The following is a 12,512-nucleotide window of genomic DNA, read 5'->3' as shown; positions in this document are numbered from 1 at the left end:
TGTGCATGCGCGGGGGGGGGGGGGGGATGCTTGTAATGACCAGCAATGAGCCTGATGAAAGGGACCCTGCGTGGCCCCAAAAGCACTAGTTCTAATGACATGATGTATACTTTGGTGTGCTGGTGACATCCGTCTACTGACTTTGGAGTAGAAGTCTGGTGATTATGTAATATTCTGCCAATAGTTTTCTTGTTTTGCTTAATGATAATCTCTGATCACAGATAAATTGTCACAACAGTCTTAAAGCAGAGACTTACATTTACTATACATCTTTTTGTGATATATGTTTAACCATTTCGCTGCCAAGCCCTCCGGAATGCTTTTAACTGAAGTTTAGTTTTAAGGCTATATATTTAATATATTAACCATATATTTTCTGAAAGTACAGGCCCAGTAGAATAAAAAGATGGTGCTACTAAATTTGTAGGTCCTGCGATAATTGTGCAAATGTTTGTCAAATCAGTATTAAACCAATTAAATTGATAAAAGCACACTAAAATCAGTATCAGTGCACAAAAAGAATACTTTTCCGACAAAATCTGAAAGATAAAACTGTATTGTGTTAATAAATACCAAACATTTGTAAATTTTAAATTGCATCTTTTTGTGAAACGGTAAAAAAATGAAGGAACGCAACTGTAAATAAGCAACTTATGTTAAAAATCGTTTGTACACTGTTGGTGTGTGTGATAAAATGATGCAGGCGTATATTTAATCACAACACTTTGCCATGTGCTGCCACACAGTTAAATTAATGTTATTTATTTTAAAAAACAAGCACTGTGATACATTCTAACAATGCACCGCAGCGCATGTGCATGGCATACACCACAATATGGTGCACATGTATGTTATCTGCGTGTGTGGGGGGAAGGGGCGTTGTGTTTTATTTTAACAATTTTGTATTATTATTTTATTTTACTGTTGCCATTTTCTTTTTGAAGTAGAAAAATAAATGAAGCACGAGAGTCCTCAATCTCCTTTTCTGCAGCTTCTGTTCTGAATGAATGGGAATCATTCAGTATAGAGGCTTCCCGTTCATTCACAAACTGGTGATAGTAAATATTTACTATCATCCAGTTATGAATGAGTAGAAGTCTCTGTACTGAGCTGCTTCCCCCATTCAGAAACCCATGAATGCACAGGAAGTGATGTAAAGCACTGTTCATTTATAACTGGGGACACATAGTACTATCTGATCAGCTGATCACTCCTGTGTTTTTGCTGCACACAGAGAATCCTCCGCTCGGCCATCCTGAGCCGCTCAGCCACGCACAGATCACAGAGCCGCCGGCAATCCTTAATCTGACAGCCAGCTGCTCTGCTCACCACTTGGGCATCCTGAGTGTCACGGCTCCCTCCTCCGCCCCACGCTGACCATCTCTTCTCGGATCCCTGCTGCCTCAGCCCATACAGGCGGGGGAGAGCAGCGGGGATTGGAGGAGAAATAGATCCCACCTTGGATTGGCTCCATGCTTGGAGGAGAGGCTGCAGATCACGGCAGCGGGGGTGCCCGCTGGGGGTGGCATATTTTTTGTTAATAGATGTAATCAGCTTGTCAGCCACTGATGACAACTATTATTTTACAGAGGACTGTCAAGGGAACCATTCGGGTGTAAGTTCATGGTCACTAAAGTGACTATTAGGCTTATAGCAGAACGGTAAGAGCCAGCAACGTATGACATGCTGATGTGGCCAGCTGCAAGCGGTTGTGTTGCACCATATGCCATACGTTGGTGGCAGCGAAAGGGTTAAAGAGCCAAAGAAAACCAGAAGAAGGGGTCCCAGGTCTTGAAAAATAACAGAGATTGTTGTATATATGTGATTTCTCTAGCATTGTTGCTTACTTGTTAAATGCTTGTTCAGTAATCTGAAGTCTTGTGAACCTCATATATTTCTGAAACATCGACAACATTTTTAATGCACAAAATTACCAATATTAGCTAAAGCCAAAAAAATTGGTTTGGGATTACCAAGAATAAAGCTTTCTGCTCAACCATAAAATGTTAAAGCTCTACAAAGTGTACACCCGCCAAGAATCTCTCACTGTAGTTCTTTCAACCTTTTCCCTTTCTTTCAAAGAATTTCCAGGATGACTTCAAACACAGAAATTCCTTATCAAACCATGTTTTACTATGTTAGTTATCACATTCTAAAATCAAACACTTCCAATTATGGGTACAGATCTGAAGAATGCTGGATTCCTAGACTAGCTCATCCATACATCAGAGGATGTCTGAACCTAGAGTGCCCATGTGATATGCACTCCATGTTTACTTCTATAGCATTAACATAGCATTTAAACATGTAACATGTGTTGACAGGCAAAGGGGGTTTTCACAAATGATATAGTAACATGATATTTCTGGAGTACAGTTGCTAAATTGTCTCTCAATCATTCTCCATTAAGAATTACTATAGTATTTTGAAAAACTTAAACAAAGCCATTCTTGTATTTTATTCATTATACCTTCATGGAGGAATGAAGTAAAGCAATGATCACAGTTCAGCTGTGGGGTAAAACCCCCTACATTCAAATGTATGGTCCTCATGATACTCTGTCATAAAGTTGGCTGGTAAAGCACAAGAGCCTCCCCTCATGTCCTGTACTGGTGATAATACTATATGGAACAGAAAGTGTGATGAACTATTCTAAGAGGACAAGCACATCAATAAAAAAAACTGACAGATGTTTTAGTCATTTGCCTATCTTTTGGGGATAAAAAAAATTGTTTTTGTTGTTGTTTGGTCCCTCTCATGGGATAAGAAGAAATCTACACAGCAGGCACGCAGACAGTAATAAAATCCTACCATGTTCTAGGCTGGCAAGTCGTTTAGTCAGTTCATGAATCAGCTCCTGCAGTGCCAATAATAAAAGATTCTAACTGCACTGTTCTAAGAGAAGTGTATCACATTTTCATCAGAGTGCTTCATTCTTGAAGCACCCTCCCAGTGCTGAAGGACACTTGTCTTGGCATTGTCATGGTAGGCTTCTTTATATTTTTCATACCTACCTGCTGGGCTGGTGTGTGTAGTGGGGGAATACATTTAATCTCTTTAAAAACAAAGATAAGCTAATGGATGAAATTTGGGCAGATCAGCAGTATATTATAAAATTTCCATGGATCCATTCACTTATCGCTACTAGGGAATTACCAAAGGGAAGTACAGTACTGTGCAAAAGTTTTAGGCAGGTGTGAAAAAATGTTGTAAAGTAAGAAAGCTATCAAAAAATATATTTTTTATTGCTTATTTTTATCAATTTAGAAATGCAAAGCGGGTGAACAGAAGAAAAATCTAAATCAAAACAATATTTGGTGTGACAACCCTTTGGCTTTAAACCAGCATCAATTCTTACACTTGCACATGTGCATAAAGTCGGGGATTTTGTAGGATTAGAGTCAGGTGTATGATTAACCAATTATATCAAGCAGGTGCTAATGATCATCAATTTCATATGTAGGTTGAAAAACAGTCATTAACTAAAACAGGAACAACTGTGTAGGAGGCTTAAAACTGGGTGAGGAACAGCCAAACTCTGCTACTAAGGTGAGTTTGTGGAAGACAGTTTCATGTCACAGGACATACACCAAGGTCTCTCTGAGGTAAAGATTTCAAAGCAGACCGGTGTTTCAAGATATGCTATTCAAGTTCTTTAGAAGAAGCACAAAGAAACGGGCAACATTGAAGACCGTAGACACAGTGGTCGGCCAAGGAAACTTACTGCAGCAGATGAAAGACATGTCATGCTTACTTCCCTTCAACATCAGAAGATGATCAGCAGTGCCATCAGCACTGAACTGGCAGATACCAGTGGAACCCAGGTACACACATCTTCTGTCTGGAGAAGTCTCGCCATAAGGGGTCTTCATGGAAGAATTGGCCATAAAGCCATACCTCTGATGTGGAAACAAGGCTAAGAGACTCAACTATGCATGAAAACATAGAACTGGGGTGCAGAAAAATGTCTGCAGGTGCTCTGGACTGATGAGTCAAAATCTGAAATATTTGGCATTAGCAGGAGGCATGTGTTTGCAAAGGGCTGGAGAGCGGTGCAATAATAAGTGTCTACAGCAACAGTAAAGCATGGTAGAGGTACCTTGCAAGTCTGGGGCATCTGCAAGTGAAGTTGGAGATTTGGTCAGGGTCAATGGTGTCCTCAATGCTGAGAAATACAAGCAGATACATATCCATCATGCCATATCATCAGTGAGGCGTGTGATTGGTCCCAAATCTATTCAGAGTAAAGAAGAACAAGGAGTCCTGGAAGTGATGATTTGGCCCTCACAGAGCCCTGATCTCAACATCATTGAGTCTGTCTGGGATTACATAAAGAGATGGAAGGATATGAGGCAGCCTACATCCACAGAACATCGGTCATTAGTTCTCCAAGATGTTTGGAACATCCTACCTGCAGAGTTCCTTCAAAAACAGTGTGCGATTGTACCTGATGCTTATTTGAAGGCAAAGGGTGGTCACAGCAAATGTTGATTTGATTTGGATTTATCTTCTGCTCATTGACCTTCCATTTTGTTAATTGATAAAAATAAACTATTGACACTTTTATTTGTGAAACCATTCTTACTTAACAGCATTTTTCACACCAGCCTAAAACTTTTGCACAGTACTGTACATGTCAAAACTGAATACCAAATTATTGTTGTTTTAGCTGAATTTTTATTTGTAACGCTTTAAAATAAGTATTTCTATTAAAAAGTTGAACCTTTTCCTTTGTTATTCGTTGAATATTAGAACTATACACATTACCATATCTCGCTTTAATTGTAATTTTACACAGATTTTTTTTTTACATTTAATTTTTCAGATTTAGGTGGCCATTACTAGTGTAAACTTTTATAATCCCTTCAGGTATTTGGTATTTAAACAAGCTAACGAGATTTCCCCTACATACTGACATTGTGAGCATACTTGAACCTTGGCCATGTCACACAGTTTAGCTGGTTTGATGCATGTATTTTATTCTCTTTATATTGTACGCCTGTTTCCGTTCTCTACAGCTCAAGGCAAGTTGTCAGTGAGCATGTATGCCATTATCCAGCAGCATTTTGGATAGTGTCCATTCATTGACGTGCATATTTAACATTCCGCTACTACCAAAGTCAAAATAAAGACAGGAGCAGTTTAAGCCTTTCCAGATGTCCTGTTGCTATAATGCAATGTATAAAGTATGGCATGTATTGCTACCTGTTGTTTGAGATCAGTTTACACAAAATGGAATATCATGCATGTATAAACCATACATCAATAGATACAATCTGCTTTTCAAACACAATGCATAAACAGGCAGCAAAAAAACTCAAATAAACCAAGCATCCATTCTACTGAAATAAGCAAATTAATAACATAATAATCAGAACAATACTGTACCACCGGGCAAAAACCTTTAAGAGCAATTAAAATATTTTCACTGGCTAAGCTGGTTACAAGAGGTGAACAAGTATATAATTATATTTTATTACAATTTATCCACATTTCATTATGTAATACTAGGGGGCAAATGCAATTTAAAAATGCTTCATTTGGAGCTTGCAAAAATGATTTTGCATGGGGAAAATTGAATGTTTGACCTATGTGACAGAAAAGGGGTTAAGACACAGCACTTAATGTAAACTTTGTGTTGATGTAGAATTGCTGTAATAAATAGCTACTTTCAGCACAGTGTTAATTGTGTAGCTAGTTTCTATTAACATGCGGCACAGACATAAACATATGTTTGTGTCTCCTGAGCCTACTCGGTAATACTGGAAGAAATGTGTCTGTAGTTTCCAGGGATTTGTAGGTCTCAGATCACCTATACTTTGTACCTTAGGGAAACACAACTACCAAATTGAGATCAGCAATGACAGCTCTCAGAGGTTTGAAATGCCTGCCATCTCAATTCTCTAGAATATTGTGTAGCAAAGCAGATTTAATATGCATACTTACCGGTTCACCTGGAATTCCTGATGGACCTGGAGCTCCATTCCTCCCCTGTTCAAATGAAGAAAGATGTCTTAATCAAACTGTATTATGCTACATAACATTCGTCACATTGATTACCACATTCTTTACGCATTAGCTTCTATGACCAAAACAACATTAAACAGCTTGTTATTGGTATGTGAAGTTTACCTTAAACGCAGAGTAGCAAAGCTTTTACAATAAATAAGCAGTAATGGATCGGAAATGGCTAGGCTACACAGATGTAAATTATGTCTAAATGATACACTAGAATATCATATTTAGAAAATTGCTGTGGTTATGGGTTTTTTAGATCCATGGAAGATAATATGTTTTATTTAACAGATGAATTTGCTGACTGCCCAAACAGACATAAAACACTGCTGTCAATATTCTGTGCAGAACAACATGAACAAATTTTAGAACACTAAAGCTGGTGACTCAGCTGAAATTCAAGCTGTGGGTGGCCCTATCTGCACCACTATGGTTGACAACAGTGGATATTTCAATAACTGTAATTGCGGGAATCAGTAAAAAAATAATTTGGGCTGGGCAATGACTGCAACCAATAGGCTGCAGTCACTGTTCAGGTGTTCTGACATCTGAGACAATCGGCTGGCAAAATACAATAGCCGAGCTAGGGAAAAACTGTGGATGGGGGAATCAAGCCCTTTGTAAGGTGAATAAAGTGATTTATGGAATGCTTCAAGCGATGAAGTGTATATTACTCAACATATTTTCTGGCCATAAACAGGCTGTAGGCTGTTTTGGATAAAGACAATAATTGTCTTAGTCATTCAGCTACAATTTATAATGTAAAGTCATTATATTCTATCGGTCATATAACTGAAGTTATTGTGGGCAGTTAGCATAATACATCAGCATACATAGTTCTACAATCCACCAATGACATAGGCACTGACAAGAACATAGAATTACTATAAAATAGTGAGACTCTTGATTTAGTCTTATTTATATATAATCTGATAAAAAAAAGTCTGGCACTATTAGCTAATTCATATCACATCTATTACAATCAACGGTGACCTATGCAAGTCTGCAACGCCTTATCTCATCAGAGTGCAAAAAAAGCAATTAGAAAGTGTATTGCAGATCACTATCTATTCAAAGTTCAATGTAAATAAAAATATTCCCAAGACAAAATGTAACAATTATCCCTTATATCTAGCCCAGTATATACAAAGTATTGTGTGCATAGATCATCAAAGTGCATGCAGCCTTTTTCCAAATCCAATCTTATCCAAAGTGCAATGTGAAGAAACAGTTGTCCCAAAGTGTATCATCCAATATATATTTCTTGCAATCAATATACTATATATGTTTCGGATTATGTTATGTTATGAATTTTTATGAAAGCAAGTCAGATTTTTTACATTGTGAATAGATTGCAGAAAGTTGAACCTGCTAAGAGGCTTGACATTATAAAAACAATGTAGGATCTCCTAGCCTTTGAAACCTGTCAGCACTGTCAAGGATCAGCTTTGCAGGTGATGTTACTTGTAGTTCTATACATATCTGGGTCACAGATCAGTAGCTAGCTGTTACTTGTATGTGCTCTGTTTCTACCTTGATCTTGCACTGGCATGGAAACATTAGGCTTCTCCTGATCCCATCTACTAATTGCTAAAGTAGCTTCTCAAACAATCAGTACTCCCACTCTTTTTTCCCCTGTCAGCTTATGACCAGTGTAAGTGGTTCCTTCCTATTTCACACCTTATTTATACTCAGTGTAGCTCACAGCTTGCTGCCCTAGCAATGCTTTTACAAGCTGCTTAGCTGCAGAGCCCCTGGTCTTCCAGCATTCCAGGCTGTATCCTTCATTTTTCAAGCGTACTAACTTTTGGCTTGTTCCTGGTTACCCATGTCTGCTGCCAGTCCTGACCACTGTCTTGTTCTTGGTTATCCGTGTCTGCTGTCAGCTCTGATCTATGACTTGGTAAACCCAGGGCTCACAATCTGGAGTCGGAGCACAGCAAAACCCAAACTCCTGTGAGGGGTTCCTGGTAAGTACCAGCTGGCTCTTAGACTCTGTGTGATACCACATTACCTGCTCTCACAAGGGATCATCTTGTTAGTTCTACCAGGTCTGATCTATTCCTGAGTGACCATGATCAAGTTCCCTGAAACTCCCATATCTAATGTGCTCCTACATGACTCTTACTTTGCAAACCCTGCTCCATTATTCAAGTTGCTCAATGGTTCTGTGCTCTACTGTGAACCAGTTGTTGACCTATACCTTTAGGGTAATCCTATTCTACCTCTTTGGGGTATCCATTACTGTGTAGCTAGAGGGTTCACACCGGCATAGTTGGCAATCCTGACAGACCCTTTTTGGGTAACAGGGTAATTTTTCCAGAGTTTACTTTGCCTACCCATGACAAGTTATATGAAGACCACCTTTCCCAATCCTCTAATAACAATTGAGGGTAATTGGCTTGACAAAGTTTCGATATTGATGGTGTAAGCTTAACAATGAAGTACGGCAGAGATTCAGGTTTCCATTAAAAGGGGAAGTGTTCTTTAACTGCCTCCAGGCCGGCCGTAGTAGAAAAAAGGCCGGCCCGGAGCTCTCTAGACCTGAGCGGGCGCGTGCGAGCGGGAAATGGCCGTTTTTAAAAAACAGGCAGCGATGCCTGTTACAATACAAGCGATCCACTGGCTTTAGAGGTGGCGGATCGCGTGTATGGGGTGCCGATCGGTGTCCCCCCCTCTCCGCGGCTCCCCCCTCTGTTGTCCTGCTGATCCCAGGCTCCGCTGTGCCCGGTGCCTACCCGGGATCAGCAGGTCGCCTGTGTCACAGGGGATCAGAGGGAGCTCGGTACACGAGCTCCCTCCGGTCCCCTCTCCTCTGCAAGAATGCAGAAGTGTTGTATAATACATCACTTCCGCATTCTTGTGTCACTCTTCAGCTTCAGAAGCTGGAAAGAAGCTGATGGAGCAGATCTGTGCTTCATCAGCTTCTTTTGGGGGATCCTAGGTGACATTAGGGGTCTTGGAGACCCCTGATGTCTCCATAAAGAGGACCTGTCACATATTTTGCTATCACATAGGGGGGGGGGGGTTTATTAGCCCCCGTATGTGATAGCAATAAAGTTTAGTGGGAAAAAAAAGGAAAAAAAATGTAAGTTCCCCCCCAAAATTGAAAGTTACACATAAAAAAGAATAAACAAACAAAATAAAATTTTAAAGTCCCCACCCATACATACACGCATGCAAAAAAGACGATTGCGCCCATTACGCAGCACATGTTACATATCGCCGCGAACGTCGGAGTGAGAGCAATAAGTCTAAGGCCATCAATCACTGATAACACTAAACTGATGAGCGGTAAAAGCTTTTAAAGTGTCGCCTATGGCCAATTTTGGGTATGGTAGTTTTCTGCCATTTCGCGGGTGCGCGCAATTTTAAAGCTTGACATGTTTGGTGTCTATTTTCCCGACGTGACCCGATCTTTTATATTTTACCAAAAAACTGGGTAATAATAAATGTTTCCTAACATAATGTAAAAAAAATTTCTGTCATTTTTCCTAATTATAATAAAAAATAAAAACCCCAGTGGTGTTTAAATACCACCAAAATAAAGCTGTATCTGTCCCCAAAAAATGGTATAAAATGTATTTCAGTACAGCGTTGCATGGCGGAATAAACGTCAGTCAAAGTACTGCAGCGCTGAACACTGAAAAATGGCCTGGCCAGGAAGGGGGTCTAAACACCTGGTCTTGAAGTGGTTAAGGCAAGACAGTAAGCTCTGAGAGATATTGTTTTATGAATAACATTATGACCAAAGCCCAATTTTTCCAAAACTACAAAGAGGTAGTGCTACAAAACTGAATCAAACACTTTGCAAGTCTACAGAAGGTATCTCAGATTCAGGAAACCCTTTATCCCATGTGGATTGCAAATAGAGTTATTAGATTTCCCATGTGAAGTATGCACCACACGTGTATTGTTTAACGCAGGTGTTGACCTTATCTATTGAATCGCAATGGGAAAATTAAGAAGAAGTGAAGGTGGTTTTATGTTTAAGTAATCTTGCAAATATTCTATATTCAAGGGAACATTGTTGCACTAACCACTTGAGGGATCAACTTGGGATATCTCTGTTAGTTTAGACATAAACCGACATGACATGTAGATGGAAATAAACAGAATTCTGTTTCTTTGTGTTCAAGTTATGTATTACTGAAGATCAGGTAAATAAAGCTGTAAGTCTATGAATTAAGGATATGCTCTAGATGTGTTATTGAAAACTTTTTGAAGCAATACATTTACTTGTGCTGTAAGCATTTTGTCACAGATGATAAACCTGCAGAATGTTACATAAAACAACTATAACAACAAGAGGAAGCACAGAATTATGTGCCTCACAGGTATACATACACTGAAGGAATAAGGGATTTCTACATGACTTCCAAGGAGCCTAAACTAGAATATTGACTGCAGATAAATACCACATATTCTTCCTACTTACTTATTAATGGCTTAGCCTTAGGACAAGATATGTGTTTATCTCAAGCATGTTCAAATGCATTTATGGTTGATTTTTTTTCTATTAAAATGGCATGAACTTTGCAGCTATTGTCTTAAAAAAATCTCCCATTTCGCAGAAAAGCAATAAAGCAAATTTACTTTGCTTTACTTGCCCATGTCTCATTTTTAATTCCCTTATTTATGGCAGTTCTTTTTTTTGGCATTGTCCATCTAATCTACAAGGAATATTAGTAAAACTATTGTGATTAAATATGTTTGCATGGGTAAAAAAAAATTGAAAGTTGAATTAATGTAGATCTCTGTCATGAAAGACCAGATCCCTTTTCTTGTCTTGGACTTCTTAAACTGTACATTTACCATAGTTTTGCCTCTATGTACAAAAAGACTGCATAATGAGTAGAAACATGTTACATATTCTTTCAAGTAGCAGTTGTCAACATCATCAGTAAACTGATTGGATTTTTAGATAACCCACAATTGACTCTTCAAAGCTCATCAAAAGCAAAAAAAGAGTCTTCTTCACAAAATCTTCAAAACGTACTTTATTCACATTACTGTCACTAGGTAAACTACAGTAAAAGCCTAGACAAAGCCTAAGAAATGAAGCTTCAGGATGGAATGATTTAAGGGTCTATTCAGAATTCAAAATGTTTTCTATGTGCCATACCAATTCCATAGTCACCTTTGACTTTATAGAAGTAAATTGTGCATTAGATGCATTCCACAGTATGAAAACTCCAGCTTTAAGATTACTACTACTAAAAGTTTTAACTATTTACAGTGACACTGAATTATGATAATGCTACTTTTATTACATGTACCACTACATGTACCACTATTTCTATAGTGAATCCACTCTTCTCCACAGGGTTACCTTTTTTCTTTTTTGATTATGTTGGGGTACTCGTTTCGGAGTGGAATCCATTTGATTATTGTAAATACACAGGGGGGAATTTATCAAAACTGGAGGAGACAAAATCTGGAGCAGTTGCCCATTGCAACCAATCAGCATCTCTCTTCAGTTTGCTCAGGTAAGATTTAAAAATGAGACGGAGAAGCTGATTGCCGATTGCTTGCAGTGCAAATCTGTTCCAGATTTTGTCTGCTCCAGTTTTGATAAATTCCCTCCATAATGTTACAAAATATCTATTTATACCTGGCATGCCAATCCTTTACAGTCCTCTGTGGTTTAAGAATTTCATCTGAATGAGGTCCTAGCTTTTCTACTGTTGATAAAAGCTATACTATCAAATTATTTATGGCCCTTTTCCTTGAGATGAAATGTTGCTAATTGCAAAAAGTCCTATAATAATTTTGTGGAAGTAGGTGGGGCTGTCAGTAGGCATAATGAGGTTGATTTACTAAAGATAAATAGGCTGTTCACTTTGTGAATTTTCACTTTGCAAGAGAAATCTCTCTTAGTTCAGCGAATGAGGAGAAGCTCTGCTAAGTTCATCATCCAATGATGTGCAAGCACAAATACTGTTTTTCTATTTTTCTTGCACACGATTGGGTATTCTTTGCAATGTGAACTTTCACTGAATGCGTTAAGCTAAGGGAAATTCCATAGCAAAGTGAAAATTCCCTTGCAAAGTGTGGAACCGACTTGCCCTTAGTAAATCAATCCCAATGCAGACCATTGAGGATTTAACCACTCAACTGGAAACATTGCTTAATTTCAGTTTGACATGACTGACCTACCATTTATATGTTTTCTATATACAGTATGTTATGTGCATAAATCCTTCATTCCATTTTAAAACTGAAATAAAGTATTATAATAGTGTATAAATAAATACTTGTATTGTAGTAAAAAAACATTACTCTGATACCAAACAAAAACCTAAATTGTACTTATAATAGTGTATAATGCACATACAAGCCTAACTTAAAACTGACCTCCACCTAGAATTGCTCAGGCAAATGTTGCTTAACAAAATCATATGACTATAGAATCATATTGTTCTATAGCAAAGTAATGTGATAACCATGTTAATTCTAAAGTCCCTGAAAAAAAAAGGGGGGGGGGGGGATACACA

At 38.4% G+C, this 12,512-nt stretch overlaps 1 protein-coding gene across 1 annotated transcript in view; it reads right to left on the bottom strand.

Annotated features, from left to right (window-relative positions):
• The window catches only part of LOC108793878 (collagen alpha-1(XIX) chain-like), a 129,735-nt gene that overhangs the window by 98,009 nt on the left and 19,214 nt on the right, over positions 1-12,512 (bottom strand). Inside the window, exon 6 of the mRNA XM_018564829.1 lies at positions 5,947-5,991. Within this exon, the coding sequence (XP_018420331.1) occupies positions 5,947-5,991 (45 nt within the window). The remainder of the gene's footprint in view (positions 1-5,946; positions 5,992-12,512) is intronic.

The sequence above is a fragment of the Nanorana parkeri genome, unplaced genomic scaffold (assembly GCF_000935625.1).
Source record: "Nanorana parkeri isolate BGI_ZX_2015 unplaced genomic scaffold, ASM93562v1 scaffold785, whole genome shotgun sequence".
Taxonomy (NCBI): Eukaryota; Metazoa; Chordata; class Amphibia; order Anura; family Dicroglossidae; genus Nanorana; species Nanorana parkeri.
The sequence above is the reverse complement of the archived record's forward strand: the minus strand, read 5'-3'. Positions and strand labels throughout refer to the sequence as shown.